The sequence below is a fragment of the Tupaia chinensis genome, unplaced genomic scaffold (genome assembly GCF_000334495.1).
Source record: "Tupaia chinensis unplaced genomic scaffold, TupChi_1.0 Scaffold000709_2, whole genome shotgun sequence".
NCBI classification, from domain to species: Eukaryota; Metazoa; Chordata; class Mammalia; order Scandentia; family Tupaiidae; genus Tupaia; species Tupaia belangeri.
The window spans coordinates 113,930-132,524 of NW_006160233.1; the positions used below are offsets into that span (position 1 = coordinate 113,930).

At 40.8% G+C, this 18,595-nt stretch overlaps 1 protein-coding gene across 1 annotated transcript in view; it reads right to left on the minus strand.

The window, feature by feature from the left end:
* LPXN (leupaxin) overlaps positions 1 to 18,595 on the minus strand; it is a 42,897-nt gene that overhangs the window by 915 nt on the left and 23,387 nt on the right. Inside the window, exons 7-9 of the mRNA XM_027776740.1 lie at positions 17,976 to 18,149; positions 17,822 to 17,903; positions 475 to 623 (exon numbers count right to left, since the gene is read on the minus strand). Coding sequence (XP_027632541.1) covers positions 475 to 623; positions 17,822 to 17,903; positions 17,976 to 18,149 — 405 coding nt within the window. The remainder of the gene's footprint in view (positions 1 to 474; positions 624 to 17,821; positions 17,904 to 17,975; positions 18,150 to 18,595) is intronic.

An 18,595-nucleotide genomic window follows, 5' to 3' on the forward strand; every position in this document is an offset into this window, starting at 1 on the left:
GAGGGGTCAGCAATTGGTGTGGTGGTAGAGGCGCTGGACTCCCACATGGCTGATCACAGTTCGAGTCTCAGACATGGAGGCTTGAAACTCATGCCAGATGCATGTGCATATGCATGTATGTCCAAAATCCTGAGAATGGAGAAAAGGGGGTCGTGATATGACCTTCCCTCCAGGGAGTGATTTCTCACTCTCTCTTTCTCTCTCTCTCTCTCTAGTGAGTGTGTGTACCCTACACAAATATCTCTATTAAAACAACAACAAAAATAAGCTTTGAAATTCCTCCCAGTTACCTGATAGCTGTAGGGACTTCACTAGAGTCCATGACAAATGGAGGCTAACTGCCCACTTACAAATTAGACAAGCAAATACCTACAATGGATAACATGTCTTGTTTCTCTTAGAAAGTCCACACCAATTCCTCACCCAGGGTGGAGAACACCTGACAAAAAAAAACAATGAACTGAGTATACAGACCCCACACACAAAGCACTCTGGGTGCCAGACAGTGTCCATGGCTGAAAGGTAGTTTTCCAACACTGGGCGATTGCAGCCTCCACACTTGGGTGAGAACATGGCTAAGAAATCCTTTCGGCAATATGGCTTCTTGTCCTTCTCATGAAAGCCTGGAAAGAGAAAATCAGACTCACATTGCAGTTTGAATACATAAACCTACATTGCAAGCTGAGAAGAAACTAGTCTAGTATTTCTCAGAGAGTTATTGTAAGATATAAAGGAGATAATGCAGGTAAAGTGTTTTAGCATTGTACCTGGTTCACAGCACCCATGTAGTCAGTGTTAAGGGCTTATCCTTTTCAATGGCTTGGTACTATATATTGCCTTGGCCTGCACAGCTCTTCTCCAGATCTTGATACGACTGGCCTATTCTTGTGATTCCAAAATCAGCTCAAATATTATCAGACAGGCATCTCTTCCCTCTCTGTCACATCATTTTTAAAATCCTCTTTATAATATTCACCATTACCTGAAAATATCTGTATGGTCTGTCTTCTCTTACTCGAACAGTAGCTCTGAGACAAACTAGATATTGTGGGTCTTACCACCATTATGTCTCAAGTATGTAAAATAACATCGGGGGAAAAAAGGTGCCTAATATTTAAAAATAAACTACCACTAAATAATAGTTATCTGTTGATGATAATGTTATATGGTAACTCTTTGATTTGATTGACATGCAGTGCATGCACGCTGGGCAAAATCATGTTGAAAGTTGCAAAGATGTGCAATGATTAAATGTAGACAAAAAATCCAACACAGCGTAAAAAACACAAGTTTCCAAATGAATGAAAAGTCTAAGCATAATAATTCAAACCATATAAATAAATGAATTAAAATGGATGGATTACTCTTTAATCTGTAAATGGCAAAAACTGTTACAAACACAGCTCAAATTTCAAAAGCAAATTAAAGATTAATAAATTTAGCTACATAAAAAATATATGAATGCCTATGCTTTTCAAAAAATAACCATACAGTGGACCAGCAGTTAGTGTAATGGCTATGTCGCTGGACTCCCATGTAGTCAACCACGGTTCACATCCAGGACGCGGTGGCTTAAACTCACGCCGGGCGCATGTGTGTGCGTGCATGCCCAAGATCCTGAGAGGAGAATAGAGAAGGGATTGCGGCGTGGCCATCCCCCCTAGGGGGTGATTTCTCGCTTTCTATCTCTCTGTCTCTCTCTCTCTCTGGCGAGCGCACACGCCCTATAGCAAAAAAAAAAAACTCTAAAAAAATAAAAATAATAAAAAAATACATAAAGTCAAAGGCAAAAGACAATCTAGTAAAACACTTGATAATTATATTTCAGAAAAATATAGCTAATAAAGCACTCTTAAATATGTGTTTCAATTATTGTTACGTAAAATTTAAAAGTGAAAAAATTAGAACAAAAAGTCAATCACTAATAAACAAAGTAAAACAAATTAACTATAAATCAAACTGATGACATGACCAAGAGAAAGAAATTCATTCAAGTGACTTTCAAACATAGCTTTGGGTAATCGGAAAAATGAATCATGATTTTTCCAATGACCCAATATTTTACCCAGACAGTTGCAATGGATGTATTGGAAAAAAGAGCTACCAAGAAAGCTTAAATATTTTTTATGGAAATTTGCTAAGAAAGTAGCTTTGATGCTCTTACCACAAACATACAAAGGGAACTATGTGAGAGGATGGATATGATAATTTGCTTGCCTATAGTAGCTCTTTCATTGTGTATATCAAAACTTCACTTTAAATATATTCAGCAAAATCTAGTTAACTGCAATGTTCCTTTTGAAAATATTATAGGTATATTGTATAATAAGGCAAATAATTATATCAGTGCCTTTGGAATGCAAGAGTTCTAGTGTGGGGGAAAAAAGACACATATATAAAATCAAACAAGTTTTAAAAATCTAATTTTACACTTAAATCAGAAATATTAGTTTGAATTAATTATTTTTATCTTTTGTAAAAAGATAACAATTCTAAACTTTGTTCGCTGAAATATCGAGAAGCAATGACATTACAGAAATATTGAACATTCCTGGTATCCAAAGTGTGGTTTCTAAATGCCTCCATCAAAGCAGTCTTTTTGGAGAAATGGATAATTTAAAATTACAAATATGGGGCAGGGTTGCCAGAATAAGCCTGATAAATCTTGTGTACCAAGTAGATGAGATATAATAGATTACTGGAGTCACGTAGTAATCGAGGATATATTCGGTCATTGGGAAAGCCATGATGTATTTTTCGATGCACAAATACATTGTGACTTTACTGACAACCCAATAGTAACCAAGTTAAAGAGGTTCCCTCTGGTCTTACATAAAACAATTTTAGCATTAAAAGAAAAAAAAAAAAAAAAAAAAAAACCAGGGCCAGCAAGTGGCAGGGAGGTAAAGGAAGCTGGATCTCACATGGCCAACTCCACATTTGAGTTCCGCTGGAGAAAATCATGTGAGTGCATGTGTGTACATGCCCAAAGTCCTGAGAGGAGAGTGGAGGACAAGGGACTGTGACATGGCCATCCTTCCAGGGATGCGGGAGAGGGAGGGGGAGTGGGGGATTGGGGGCAGCGGGTTGCTCCATTTCCCTCTCTATCTTTGTCTCTGTCTCTCTCAGTGAGTGCACATACCCTATAGCAAAAACTAAGAAACTAAAAAAAAAAACACTTCAATTAAGCAAATATATATAATTCCATGAATTCATAATAAATTTTAATAAAAACTTAGTCTTTATTGAGTATTGTTTAAAAAACCACTCATTACTCTTATAAGAAGGGTCACATATTTATCCCCTCTTTCTTATATGAAATGTATTTGAATATAAGCACATCATTGATAATAGAAACTTAATTTTTATAGGTGCTAGACAGTGGCAGAGCAGTAAAACACAATGCCCTGCAAAGGTGACCCATATGGGAAGGTTCTGAGTTTTTATTTAGAGACCTCTGAATATAACAGGCACCAAGGTTCCCAATATCTGGGGCTAGCTGAGGCTGGGATGGATCTTGGCATCAAGACCCTGTTGAGAGTAACCCGGTTGAGAGTGTTCTTTTTCTTCCTCTCACTCTATCTCAAAAGCAATAAATAATATATAAAAAAAGAAAGTTAATTTCTTTAAAAATTGCTGTAGGGTATGTGTACTCACCAGAGAGATAAAGAAAAGTCGAGAGAGTGAAAAAAGCACCACTCAAGGAAAGGCCACAAGGTCCTTTCAGGATTTTGGGCGTGCATGCAATATGCATCTGGTGTGATGTTCAAGCTACCATGTCAGGGAATTGAACACTGTCAGCTATGTGGGATCTAGTTGTCTTAACCACCATGCCACTGGCTAACCTGAAAGTTAATCTGTATAGAATCCCAGCTAAGAAATATAGAAAGAATGATAGGAATTTTAATATTTTGTAACCTAGACCATTGGATCTAGGCAACAATCAAGAGAACTTTAAAATGGAAGGATCAGGCTGACACTGATTGCAGTGAATCTCAGCATCACTGAAAGTGGCCAACCAGTCATCATATACTTGGGTTTTTTTAGATTTTTTTTTTGCACCCCCACAGAGGGGAAGTCTACAACACAGTTTTCTTCAATATTTCGGAATTTGGGGCATGCACACACATGGAGTGGTTTGCAAGTTGCCAGGTCTGGAACTCGAAACACAGAGTTGGCCATGTGTAATCCAGTGCCTTAAGCACACCACCACCCGTTGGCCTTGTTATATACTTTTTGACGTGCTTCAATAAGAAATACACAGTACCCACTACCTGTAACTTGTTCTTGACCCCTCTCAAGACCCCCAAAATTAAACTTAATCAAGTCTCTAGGTCTAATTAACAGTTTACAGAAAATACAGAAGGGGGAGATAAAATAAATAAGTTAAACAGTAAAATGAGAAAGGAGCCAGTCAAATCAAGAATTTTATAGGGCATAGGTTCCGGATCCAAAACAAATCAGTGGTATAAAAAAACACTTTAGGTAACACTTATTCAAGTGACAGTATTCCCTTTACTTTGAAATTCACCCTGATACCCCAATGGCTCAGTCCTTCGCCTAACCTGGGTCTGCTTAAGAAAATAATTGACACAACTACTCTATCTCAAATAGTACCTCATCACTCACTCTCTAACACACAAAGTAAGTTAATACTTAGCTGGCTCGTTTGAATATTGTCTGTATCTTCCATAATATTCACCATGAGAGCAGGAATTTTCTTTTTGTCAGTGTATCTGTAGTCCTAGAATAGTACCTGATACACAGTTTGCTCAATACGTATTTATTGAATGAATAGATACAGGAACAATGTGACAATAGCAAAATGGAGCCCATCACCTCCAGAAGTATAATATGTTGTAGTTCAGTGTCTCATTTTAGCCTTGACTAGAATATGTATAAACAGTGAACTTTCTGTAAGGACCTCTCATTACTGACTTAGAGAAGTTGCCTAAAATGAAGATAACATTGCAGCTACCCCATTTACGGAGCACCTGCTTTGTACTGGCTTCACTGAGAGCTTTAGCACTATGTTGAAATTAGATCCTATTCAGTCATTTAAAAAAAAAAAAACAGTGAGACCCTGACATTTGGATAAAGAGTGAACGAATATGGAAGATTTAACGTTAAGTGAAGCAAGCCAGACTATGAAAGACAGGTATTATATGTCCATCCTTAATATATACTAAAAGTCTGCACTCTATGGCAAAAATTGAAAGATTGGAGAGTGTAATGGCAGGGATGGCATCTGTGAATGCTATAGACAGTACAGGAGGGGGGTAGGAAAAAAAAGAAGCATTTAACAGACACAAAAATGAAAAGGTTTGTTGATGATACTATATATGGCAATATCTTTGATTTGACTGATATGCACTGTATTCATGCTGAGAAAAACAATTTTGTATTCTGCAAAGATGTACAGTGATTAAATGTAAATTTTATAAAAGTAAAAGAAATTAGATTTTCAAAGTCATCCCTAACTTAAATGTTTCCTGACCCTGACCTCTCTGTGGGAACTGACAGTTACCAGCTGAGCCCAAATATCACTGCCTATAATCTGTAAATATTAGAGCTCTACCTGTGACCCACTACTATATTGGGTTGCACAGAAAAATACATCATGACTTCCCCAACCACCTCATAGCATGCACGGTGAACTGAAAAGCAGCCTTTCCAGAAATCTACTTTTTTGGGGGGGGGAGGGAGAGGTTTTTTTCCACTATAGGGCGCGTGCGCTCGCCAGACAGACAGAGAGAGGTATAGAGACAGAAAGCGAGAAATCGCACCCCAGCGGGGATGGTCACGCCACAATCCCTTCTCCTCCATTCTCCTCTCGGGATCTTGGGCATGCACGCACACGCGCCCAGCGTGAGTTTTAAGCCACCAGGTCCGGGACGTGAACCGCGGTCGACTACGTGGGAGTCCAGTGACATAGCCATTACGCTAACTGCTGGTTCCCCAGAAATCTACTTTGATAGCAGTGGCCAGATGACAGGATGGCAACAGGAGCAGGCAGAGGTTAAGACTCAAATCATACAGAGCAGTTTCTCCATTACCTCTGGTTCCTTTTTTTTTTTTTTTTTGAGAGAGCGATTTTTGCCATACATCATGTATGCTTGCCAGAGAGACAAGAAGCAAGAAATCACCTCAGGCAGGGTGGGGAACACACCCCAGTCCCTTTTCCTCCATTCTCCTCTTGGGATTTTGGGCACACATGCACTTGTACCTGCCGTGAGTTTCAAGTCACTGGGTCTGGGACTTGAACCACTGTTGACTATGTGGGAGTCCAGGGGACCACCATGCCACTGGCTGGTCCCAACCTCTGGTTACTTTTGACATGCCCTGTTTTGTTCCACTATGCTTTCGTTGAAAAGCAGAAAATTTAGCAGAATTCTGAGGCCAAAGATCTAAGAATCTAAACTAGTGGTTTCACATGCTGTCCCTGAGTTCTTCTGCCAAACCTCTGAGACACAGAAGAGCTCACTTAACTTTTTTTTTTTAACCTTATCAAAGGATTTCTTGAATCTGTGCAAAGGAAACTGAATAAGAAAAGTCCTGCTAGTTAAGAAAAACACACACACCCGACCACCTTTCTTGCTTTTGTGTGGCACAGTGTTCTCACATTTTAGTGCACATCACCTACCTGAGAATTTGTTCAAATGCAGATTGCTGGGCCCTCCCCCCAGAGTTTCCGACTCAGTAGATCTGGGATGGGACCTGAGACTCTGCATTTCTAACAAGTCTCTAGGTGATGTCGATGATGCATAAAGCAAATGGTATAAAAATGAGCTTGCCTGTAAGTATTACTTGAAAAAAACTGTAAGGCTTGCTGAGTAACCTGGGAATGACCCCTTCTTAGGCTCTGCAGAGCAGCTGGTCTTAAGAGTGAGAGAATAGGGAAGTTAACACCCTGTGTTTCAACTTGGGTGAGTCTCCAGAGATGAGTCATGAGCATTCAGCCAAACTTGCTGAGATGCCCCTGCATTTGGTAATCCAGCAAATTGAGAAAGTTTCAGCACTTACTTTCCAGAGGCTCTCTCTGGGGCCAATTACCTCTGGAGAATGAATGAGAAACACTGACAATTAAAAGTGCCACAAAGAGAGAGGGTGTTTATACTCTGGTGAGGCTCTTGGCCACAGGGGAAATTAAGGAACACCTGCATGGCCTGGATAATGAACCATTAAGAAGAAAGACAGGTAGGCCCTGCAGACCTCATCCCTGTGGGAGGATGCTAAGGCTTGATGTGCTTAGAAACTTGAGCCTTAAACAGGAATTCTCTGAAGTGGTGGGGAGGGGAAAAAAAAAAAAAAGAAAAGATGAATTTAATTTCCCAGGAGAATCTGTAGTTACACTGTCATTATAGAAACTCTGTGCGTGGCTATGTGACATGGAACAAGGTAAAATGGAGTGACCATGTGGTAGGAAACACATTTCTAGAAGCCAGGGATGAAAACAGAAGCATAATGCAAGAAGAGCTTCCAATTAATAAATGGCCATTTTGTCAGGTGTCTCCACTTATAAATACATTTTAAGCGTGGTTTCATGCTTATATAAAGTCATAAAAGACCCAATCAGCCTTATCCGTTTAGAAGGGGCTCATGTCAAGAACAGAGAGAACTAGCTACCTTCATTCATGGTATGTGTATATGCTGGTTGTCCTATGCACCACATATTTAGCTTTTGTAGCTAACTGATACCTCTACTTAAAAGTGGTCTAAACCCTGTTTTTCTACTCCTAGGCAATTTCCACATCATAATCATCCATTGGCAGAACATCCATGACTGCTCTTCTAAACTACCCCTTGGATGTTTATAGGTCAATATAAATTTATAAATTCATGGTGACACATTTTAATACTACTTAATTAAGGTGTACTCTAGAAATGAAATGCCGGGACCAGCGGTTAGCATAACGGCTATGTCGCTGGACACCCATGTAGTTGACTGCGGTTCAAGTCCTGGACCTGGTGACTTAAACTCGCGCTGGGTGCGTGTGTGTGCATGCTCAAGATCCTGAGAGGAGAAGGAATTGCGGTGTGGCCATCCCCTCGAGGAGATGATTTCTCACTTTCTGTCTCTCTGTCTCTCTCTGTCTTTCTGGTGAGCACATGCACCCTATAACAAAACCCTCTCCAAATAAATAAATAAATAAATAAATAAATAAATAAATAAATAAATAGAGATGAAATGCCTAATGATTTGTAAAAAGCATTGTGCAAGCATCAGTGAACAAGAAATTACTACAAAGCACATTGCTGGCAAATTATGTCATTGCTACTGTACCTGAGACTACTGTCAAATAAAGCATGTCATATTTATATCAAGAAAGTAAATAGATTCAACAGCAGAAGAAGAATTGTATCTGTCAAGGGGCAGTTCTGATACTGAAGAATACTTGGAACTTAAAAGAAATGAGAACTGGGTTTATAGCCCACCTCTTTAACTGACTAGTTCTATGAGTTCAAGAAAAATTACCTAAGATTCAGTGTTCTCATCTACAAGTATATAAAATGTGGAATAGTATTGCCCTTTCAGGTTGTTATGGGATTAAATCTGTAACAGCGATACACACAGACACACACATAGATAAAATATGCCTGATATTTAGGAGAGTCTCCATACTGATGGAAGGCCTTAGCACATGAGATTGTCTACTCTCCCTCCTAAAACCACTAATATTACAGCTAAGCGATTATTTATTTACTTATTTATTTTAATTTAGAGTTGCTTTCTATCTCTCTCTCTCTCTGTCTCTCCAGCAAGTGCATGTTCCTATAGCAAAAATCTCTAAAAAAAAAAAAGAAAAAAAAAGGAAAGGAAAACAGGGGCTGGCAGGTGGCTTGGTGGTTAAGGGTGCTGGACTCATAGAGTCTACGTGCTTGCTGGAAACAGAGAGGGAGAGGGAGAGGGAAAGTGAAAGTGGGATAACCATGCCATAATCCCTTCTCCTCCATTCTCCTCTTGGGATTTTGGGCATGCATACACATATTCCCAGTATGTTTTTTCCTTTTTCTTTTCTTAAAAAAATATTTTATTTAATTTATTCATTCATTTATTTATTTCAATTTGACCAGAGAGGGACAGAGAGAGAGAGAAGAAGAAGCAAGCCGCCAGGTCAGGGACTCTAACTGCAGTCGGCGATGTGGGAGTCCAGCACCCTTAACCACCAAGCCACCTGCCAGCCCGTTTTTCTTTTTTTTTTTTTAGAGATTTTTGCTATAGGACACATGCACTTGCTGGAGAGACAAAGAGACAGAGAGATAGAAAGCAAGAAATTGACCTCTGAGTGCATGGCCACACCACAATCCCTTTCCCTCCATTCTCCTCTCAGATTCTTGGGCATACACGCAACATGTGCTTGACATGAGTTTCAAGCTGCCAGGTCCGGGACTCAAACTGTAGTCAACTACACAGGAGACCAGTGACGTAATCATTACACCATCTGCTGGTCCCCACAGTGTGTTTTTAAACTGTCAGGTCCAGGACAATGCAGTTGGGCATGTAGAATTCAAATGCTTTAACCACCAAGTCACTTGACTGGTCCATTAAGGGATTATTTAAATGATAAAGAACCATATAGGGGTCAGCAGAGGGCATTGTGGTTACATCAGTAGACTCCCATGTGGCCAGCTGTGGTTCAAGTCCCAGACATGGTGACTTGAAAATCAGGCTGGGCACTGTGTGCAGGCATGCCCAAGATACCAGGAGAATGGAGGGAAGGGATTGTAGTGTGGCCATCTCCCCTGGGGGGTGATTTCTCAGTTTCTCTCTCACTGTCTCTGTTTTTCTCACTCTCTTGCAAACACATGCAACCTAAGGCAAAAACCTCTTATTAAAAAAGAAGAAGAAGAAAAAAAAAACCATATAAAAAAGGAAAATAAATGAGATACTACATATTAATAAAGTTTTAAAAAATTTATAGTAGGTTATAAGAATAGCAATTCATTAGACATAAACAACAAAAAACACTGGAACCTATGTCTGTACAATTGGGAGATGCCAATAAAAATTGAGCCTTCCTGAGCTCTATAACATCAGAGGAGCTCAGGAACTGTTTGTTATCAGGCAGTCTTCCAGGCTAGAAACAGGATTGGTTAAAAATATCAAGAACCATTAAAAGGTCAAATGCCCCATAAGATGCAGTGATTATTTCTGGAAACACTGAGCTGGAGTCTCAAAGATCAGAGATCCTGGGTGTGATGAAGAAAAAAGTCTAGTTGTCCTAGAAAATGGGGATTCAGTAAAAGTTGACATCAAAACCATATTCTGTTATTCACTTTTTTAAAATCACTGAATCCTGGCAAAGAGATCTCTTTGCTTAAAGACTAAAGACAAAAGGCCTAAGATAGTAATATTCAGGAGTCCCCTAACATTCATTCTATCAGAGAACCATACAGTTGAGTCTAGCAGTCAATAAGTTCTGCCTACATGCATGGAGCTTCCAAGCAGCATTTTAATGTCTCATTCTATTTTTTTTTAAATGTAACTGTATTTATTATTATTATTATTTTTAAATTTGACCAGAGAGGGACAGAACAAGAGAACAAGAGAGAGGGAAAGTGGGAAAGCAAGCACGCCAGGTCCGGGACTTGAACCACAGTCACCCATGTGGGAGTGCAGTGCCTTTAGCCACCATGCCACCTGCCGGCCCCAATGTCTCATTCTTTTTGTTTGTTTGTTTGGAGAGGTTTTTGCTATAGGGTGTGTGCACTAACCAGAAAGACAGAGAGAGACAGAGAGTAAGAAATCACCCCCCAGGGGGGATGGCCACGCCATAATCCCTTCTCCTCCATTCTCCTCTCGGGATCTTGGGCACGCACGCACACACGCCCGGCGTGAGTTTAAGCCACCGGGTCTGGAACTCAAACTGCGGTCAACTGCATGCGAGTCCAGTGACATAGCCATTACGCCAACTGCTGGTCCTCCCAATGTCTCATTCTTAAACAGCAACAGAAAACTAAGGATCAGAAGCATTTCACAATGTAAAAATATGTAATATATCAAGATGTAATAGATACCAAATTCCAAATTGAACTGCAAGATATCTGTCAAAACAGATAGCCAAGGACTATTTGCACAATTCTTGAACTACACACTCAGAGTACAGACATAAAACAACTAAAGAGAAAGGAAAATTGAGAGAGGATTTCTTTGGAGACAAAGTGTGTTACCAGTGTCCTGCCAGCACCAAGAGAGTAAGATATGGTTCTCAATAACCTCGAGTCAAGAGGGGACTTCAAGGGGCCACTCAGAGTTTAATAATGTGTGCCAAGCTGTTAGTGGGAGATAGGTGATGGTATCTGACTCATCTTCGAAAAATAAACAAAAGTGAGAATCTGGCTGAAGGAACCAGAGCAGCTGAATAGAACGATGCAACTGAGGGACCAGCAGTTAGCGTAATGGCTATGTCGATGGATTCCCATGTAGTCGACCGAGGTTTGAGTCCTAAACCTGGTGACTTAAACTCATGCAGGGCACATTTGCATGTGTGCCCAAGATCCCGAGAGGAGAATGGAGGAGAAGGGATTGTGGCGTAGCCATCCCCCCCTGGGGAGGGGGGTGATTTCTTGCTTTCTATCTCTGTCTCTCTCTGGCGAGTGCACGCACTCTATAGCAAAAACCTCTCCAAATTAAAAAAAAAAAAAAAGAAAGAAAGAAAAGAAAAAAGAAAGACGCAGCTGAATATCAGCTATAATTCCACTGACTGTGAGAAAAAAGTGTAAGTTTTCCATGGCCCTTTGAGAAAATTCAAGTGAAAAAGATTATTTGGAACCATTTTAATAATTTTTTAAATAATTATTTAACTTTATTTATTTATTTTTAAATTTGATCAGAGAGGGACAGAGAGAGAGAGAGAAATTGAGAAAGGAAGTCACCATGTCTAGGACTCTAGCGGCAGCCAGCCATATGGGAGTCCAGCACTCTTAACCGCCATGCCACCTGCTGCTGGACCTATTTTAATAATTTCTAAGGGCTCACCAGGAAAGAATAATGAAAACTCCATGGGAAAAAACTCTACAGATCAAATCTTCAAATAAATGACAAAGGGAGAACAGCCAGCCACCACATATAAAGGACAATCAAGAGTCCTTAGTGGACTTGTGCTTAGTCTACAAAAGGATCCAGGAATAAAATGGCAGCATTAAACATTGGCCAGCCTGGAGAGCACAAAATCAACCTAATAGTACTTGACAAGTTAGAACTTTCCTGCCCGCCATTCTCATATCCTTCATCTCCCATGTTTCAACCCTAAAGGTGGCAGATATCAAGATGAGCAATAGCGGTGAGGGTAGTAGATGTCCTGAGCAGGTCAGCAGTGATGCAAGGCTACACCCTTTTGTTGACCTCCTGCAACCTGAAGGCCACACTAGGGAAAGGTAGTAGCTGTCACTTTTTAAAACTCAGAAACTTTGGGGGCCAGATGGTGGTGCAGTACTAAAATGTGGTGGGGACCAGCAGGCAGCATGGTGGTTAAGGTGCTGGACACTCCCACATGGCTGACCATGGTGTGAATCCTGGACCTGGTGGCTTACTTTCTCACTTTCTCTCTCTCTCTCCCTCTCTCTCTGTCTGTCTCTTTCCGGTCAAATTAAAATAAATGAATAAATAAAAATAAATAGAATAATTTAAAAAAATAATAAAATGTGGTGATCTGCAAGGCAGATCCAAATGGGAAGGTTCCCAGTTCAAGTCCAGAGACCTCTCTAAGTATGCCAGGAATGTGGGTGCAACAGCCATGAACTGGGCTAGCTGAAGCTGGGAGTGGATCACAGCACTGAGACCCTGTTGGATGGAGATGATACCTCTCTGTCTCTCTCATTCATAAAATAAACTTTCTAAAAAAAAATTGGAAACTTTAGCCATTATATATACTAAATTATGTAAAGACCTAGTTTTTTAGTTGTGTGTCTTAAACTGATTTTTCATTTAGACCATTTATTGAGGGTAATCAGAAAAGACATGGGGTTGTCACATTTTTATTTAGAAGAGAAGAAAAAAGCTTCCCTACTGAGTTAATTCTAAAAGAGCAGGAAAAGACAAAATAATGAAATGTTCTGATTCCATGCATGAGTCATATTTGTTCAAAACAAATATAAGAAGTCAGAAAAGGTTAACATACTTTACAGAATGATTGCAAAGAAAAAAAAAATAGGTTACATAAAGGATCAAGAATAAGAATAACACCTTAAGGAAAAAAACTTCTCAACCAGGGTAGCCAGAAGACAGTAAAACAATGTCTTCAGAATAATGAGGGGAAATAGTTTCTATCTAGAATTCTATGCCTCCATAGTTTATAGGCATTGACAGAATAAAAATAGTTTCTGATATCAAAATATTCTCCCCAAATATTACCTCCTACTCATCATTCTTTCTTTCTCAGGAAGCTACCAGAGGATATATTTCGCCAAAATAAGATGTATTAAAAGACATGGTGGGGGGCAGGGGCAGTAGCAGGTGGCATGGTGATTAGGGTGCTGAACTCTCACATATCTGACTATAGTTCAAGTCCTAGAACTGGCAACTTTCTTTCTCATTTTCCCTCTGTCTGTCTGTCTGTCTGTCTCTGTCTCTCTCTGGTGAATACACATACCCTATAGAAAATTATTTTAATTTATATATTTTCTTTCTTTTGGGGAGAGGTTTTGGTTATAGAGCGCGTGCGCTTGCCAGAAAGTCAGAGAGAGACAGAGAGACAGAAAGCGAGAAATCACCCCCCAAGAGGGATGGCCACGCCACAATCCCTTCTCCTCCATTCTCCTCTCGGGATCTTGGGCACATACGCACCCGTGCCCGGCGTGAGTTTTAAACCACCAGGTCCAGGACGTGAACTGTGGTCGACTACATGGGAGTCCAGCGACATAGACATTACACTAACTGCTGGTCCCTTAATTTATATATTTTAATTTGTAATAATAATAAAATTAAAAAAATAATTCTTTTTTAAAAAATAAGACATGGGATCCAGGAAACAGATAATCCACAGAGGGAAACAGTAAAAGGAATCCCCAGGGATACTTCTGGGATAACAGAACAGAATGGTAGCTACTCCATAGGAAGGATACCATTTTAGGTTGGAGAATAAGCACAGAAGTCTCCTTGGAGAACTGTCTCCAAGGGGGAGGGGAAGGGAAGAAAGAAACTGACTTACCACAAAATGTGGTAGACCATTTTCAGAAGGATTTCACAGTCAGTTAAATAAATAATAATTACAATGAAAACTAAGCTAATAAAAAAGGCATTCAAATGTTAATACCAGGAAAGAATTTATACAAAAAGTATACACAGTAATGGTAACAATCATGACTATATCTCCATGTGTCAGACACTGTTCTAAATACTATAATATTGTCTAAATCCTCATAGAAACACTATAGTGTAGGCACTATTATTAGGCCTATTTTGCTGATAAAGGTAAAGAGGGGGGCCCAGGGTGGTGTGGGTGGTTAAGGCACTGGACTTCCCACATGGCCAACTGTGGTTTGAGTCCTGGACCTGGCAGTTGGCTTTCTCACACTCTCTCTTTCTCTGTCTATATGTCTGTCTTTCTCTGGTGAACTCATGTGAAATAATAATAAATAAAATAATTCATTTAAAGAAAGAGGGGTATAGAGAGGTTAAATAACTTGAGTACCATATTGCTAATAAATACCTCAGCTCAGATTTGAATTAAGCAGTCTGACTGCAAATTTTATGCTTTGCTTTAAACACAGTTTGCCACATGGCTTAACTTTGGGCAATATGTGCATGCTTGTCAACGTGCACACACTGTATATTGATATAACCTGTAATTACGACATCATTATATTTTGAGAGAATGGTGAGGGGAACCATGTCAGGGGTGAGTGGGGCAATGATAACATTTCTGAATCTCATCTTCCTTGATAGAAAGTTGATAAGTTTAAAAAAATTTTAAAACTTTTTCTCTCTATCTCTGTCTTGTGTGTGGGAGCATGTAGCCTCAGACATTAAAAAAAAAAAAAAAAAAAAGGTTGGGGCCAGCAGGTGGCATGATGGTTAAGGTATTGGACTTCCACATGGCTAAACAGTTTGAGGCCAACACACCAGCTTGAAAATCATGCTGGGTACATATGCATGTATGCCCAAAATCCTGAGAGCAAAATGGAAAAGAGAATGCGGCATGGCCATACCCCCAGGGAGGTGTGATTCCTTACTGTCTCTCTCTCTCTGTCTCTCTCTGGTGAGCAGATGCACTCTATGACAAAAACCTAAAAAAAAAAAAAAGTCAATTAATCGCCCAGTCTAGTAGTGCAGCTGGTAGCACACTGAGCTTCAGAACTAGAAGGTACATGGACTCTCTGGGTTTGGATTCCCACAATGGTCTAAAATAAGCCAGATGCAAATGTACATGCCCAAGGTCCTGACGAACTGGAAGGCAGGGGATAGGGGATTACACTATGACAAAACCTTGTTTAGGGTGCTTTTCTCTCTCCCATACATGCTCATGCCTCCTTATCATAAATTAGATAAATACATTTTAAAAAAATAATTAGGTCCAGCTGAGGTAATGTGTGCTGCTAAAAAGTTATGTTCCACAGGCTTATGACCTTTGGGGAGTCCAGATTCGATTCCTGGTCCAACCCAAAGGCTGGTTTCAGTAGTGTGGGTCTGTAATATCAGTGACTCTGGGGGACTGAGACAGAAGGAGCAAAAGGAGCTTGAGGTTGGTCTGGGCAATATAGCAAGACCCTGTCTCAAAAGGAGCCAAGTATGGTGTCACATGCCCATAAAAATTAAGGCAAGAGGATCAAAAAATTAGAAATGTTGGATAAAGGTAGGAAAGGATGGCAGCTGGTACTGAAATGGGTGCAGCAGGCTCTGAGAAAGAGCACTGCTGGTCTTCTCATAACCACCCACTGGGGCTTGGGATACAGCTTCCTGGACCGTACCTTCTGCACCAAACACCTCTCCACAGTGAGAGCAGAAGAAGTGCTCTGGGTGCCAAGTCTGGTTCATTGCCGTCAGCACTTTCTGGAAAAGGAGCACATGAGAGATATGAGGATGCTGCAGAGATGAAAGTGGAGTGAGGGGAGATTTACTTACATCCAGGATGGGAGCAGCACAGTAGGCACAGCGTGGAGAAAAAAGGTGGTGGTAGTCCTTGGGGCAGTAGGCCAAGCCATTCCGTTCAAAGAAGGGACTGGAGCCAATCTCTTCTTTGCAGTGAGTACAGATGAAGTGCTCCGGATGCCAGGACTGTCCAAGAGCGTGGATCACCTAAGGGATGACATAAAGCCTGATACGGAGTCCAGTTGAAGGCTCGAGGGTCTACAAGTTGTACAACTCTAGTGGGCACTCTTCACACTGTATTCCATGTAAATCCCTGAGTTACACAACATTGAGACCCAGATCTAGGTTCTCCTAAGGCAGTCTGTTGTCTGCACTTTATAGAGAGCAAAAAAGTGCCTACTTTCTTGACTGATCACTCTGAGGAAAGCCTGTACTCTGCTGTGTCAGAGGGTGGTGGAAACAATACATTCATTTAAAGAAAGAGGGGTATAGAGAGGTTAAATAACTTGAGTACCATATTGCTAATAAATACCTCAGCTCAGATTTGAATTAAGCAGTCTGACTGCAAATTTTATGCTTTGCTTTAAACACAGTTTGCCACATGGCTTAACTTTGGGCAATATGTGCATGCTTGTCAACGTGCACACACTGTATATTGATATAACCTGTAATTACGACATCATTATATTTTGAGAGAATGGTGAGGGGAACCATGTCAGGGGTGAGTGGGGCAATGATAACATTTCTGAATCTCATCTTCCTTGATAGAAAGTTGATAAGTTTAAAAAAATTTTAAAACTTTTTCTCTCTATCTCTGTCTTGTGTGTGGGAGCATGTAGCCTCAGACATTAAAAAAAAAAAAAAAAAAAAAGGTTGGGGCCAGCAGGTGGCATGATGGTTAAGGTATTGGACTTCCACATGGCTAAACAGTTTGAGGCCAACACACCAGCTTGAAAATCATGCTGGGTACATATGCATGTATGCCCAAAATCCTGAGAGCAAAATGGAAAAGAGAATGCGGCATGGCCATACCCCCAGGGAGGTGTGATTCCTTACTGTCTCTCTCTCTCTGTCTCTCTCTGGTGAGCAGATGCACTCTATGACAAAAACCTAAAAAAAAAAAAAAGTCAATTTATCGCCCAGTCTAGTAGTGCAGCTGGTAGCACACTGAGCTTCAGAACTAGAAGGTACATGGACTCTCTGGGTTTGGATTCCCACAATGGTCTAAAATAAGCCAGATGCAAATGTACATGCCCAAGGTCCTGACGAACTGGAAGGCAGGGGATAGGGGATTACACTATGACAAAACCTTGTTTAGGGTGCTTTTCTCTCTCCCATACATGCTCATGCCTCCTTATCATAAATTAGATAAATACATTTTAAAAAAATAATTAGGTCCAGCTGAGGTAATGTGTGCTGCTAAAAAGTTATGTTCCACAGGCTTATGACCTTTGGGGAGTCCAGATTCGATTCCTGGTCCAACCCAAAGGCTGGTTTCAGTAGTGTGGGTCTGTAATATCAGTGACTCTGGGGGACTGAGACAGAAGGAGCAAAAGGAGCTTGAGGTTGGTCTGGGCAATATAGCAAGACCCTGTCTCAAAAGGAGCCAAGTATGGTGTCACATGCCCATAAAAATTAAGGCAAGAGGATCAAAAAATTAGAAATGTTGGATAAAGGTAGGAAAGGATGGCAGCTGGTACTGAAATGGGTGCAGCAGGCTCTGAGAAAGAGCACTGCTGGTCTTCTCATAACCACCCACTGGGGCTTGGGATACAGCTTCCTGGACCGTACCTTCTGCACCAAACACCTCTCCACAGTGAGAGCAGAAGAAGTGCTCTGGGTGCCAAGTCTGGTTCATTGCCGTCAGCACTTTCTGGAAAAGGAGCACATGAGAGATATGAGGATGCTGCAGAGATGAAAGTGGAGTGAGGGGAGATTTACTTACATCCAGGATGGGAGCAGCACAGTAGGCACAGCGTGGAGAAAAAAGGTGGTGGTAGTCCTTGGGGCAGTAGGCCAAGCCATTCCGTTCAAAGAAGGGACTGGAGCCAATCTCTTCTTTGCAGTGAGTACAGATGAAGTGCTCCGGATGCCAGGACTGTCCAAGAGCGTGGATCACCTAAGGGATGACATAAAGCCTGATACGGAGTCCAGTTGAAGGCTCGAGGGTCTACAAGTTGTACAACTCTAGTGGGCACTCTTCACACTGTATTCCATGTAAATCCCTGAGTTACACAACATTGAGACCCAGATCTAGGTTCTCCTAAGGCAGTCTGTTGTCTGCACTTTATAGAGAGCAAAAAAGTGCCTACTTTCTTGACTGATCACTCTGAGGAAAGCCTGTACTCTGCTGTGTCAGAGGGTGGTGGAAACAATACAGACCCCAGTCATGACAGACAAGAAATAGTTACAGTCTCGGGATGGAAGGAACCCTGGAAGGGGAAAAGACCAAATGACCATTTCTATTCCTCTGGTCTGAAAACTTTACTTCACACCTACCTACCGCAGTCAGGTCTCAAAACCCTTTGTCAGGGCTTTGGCGAATGACAATGCAGAGCAAAAGTT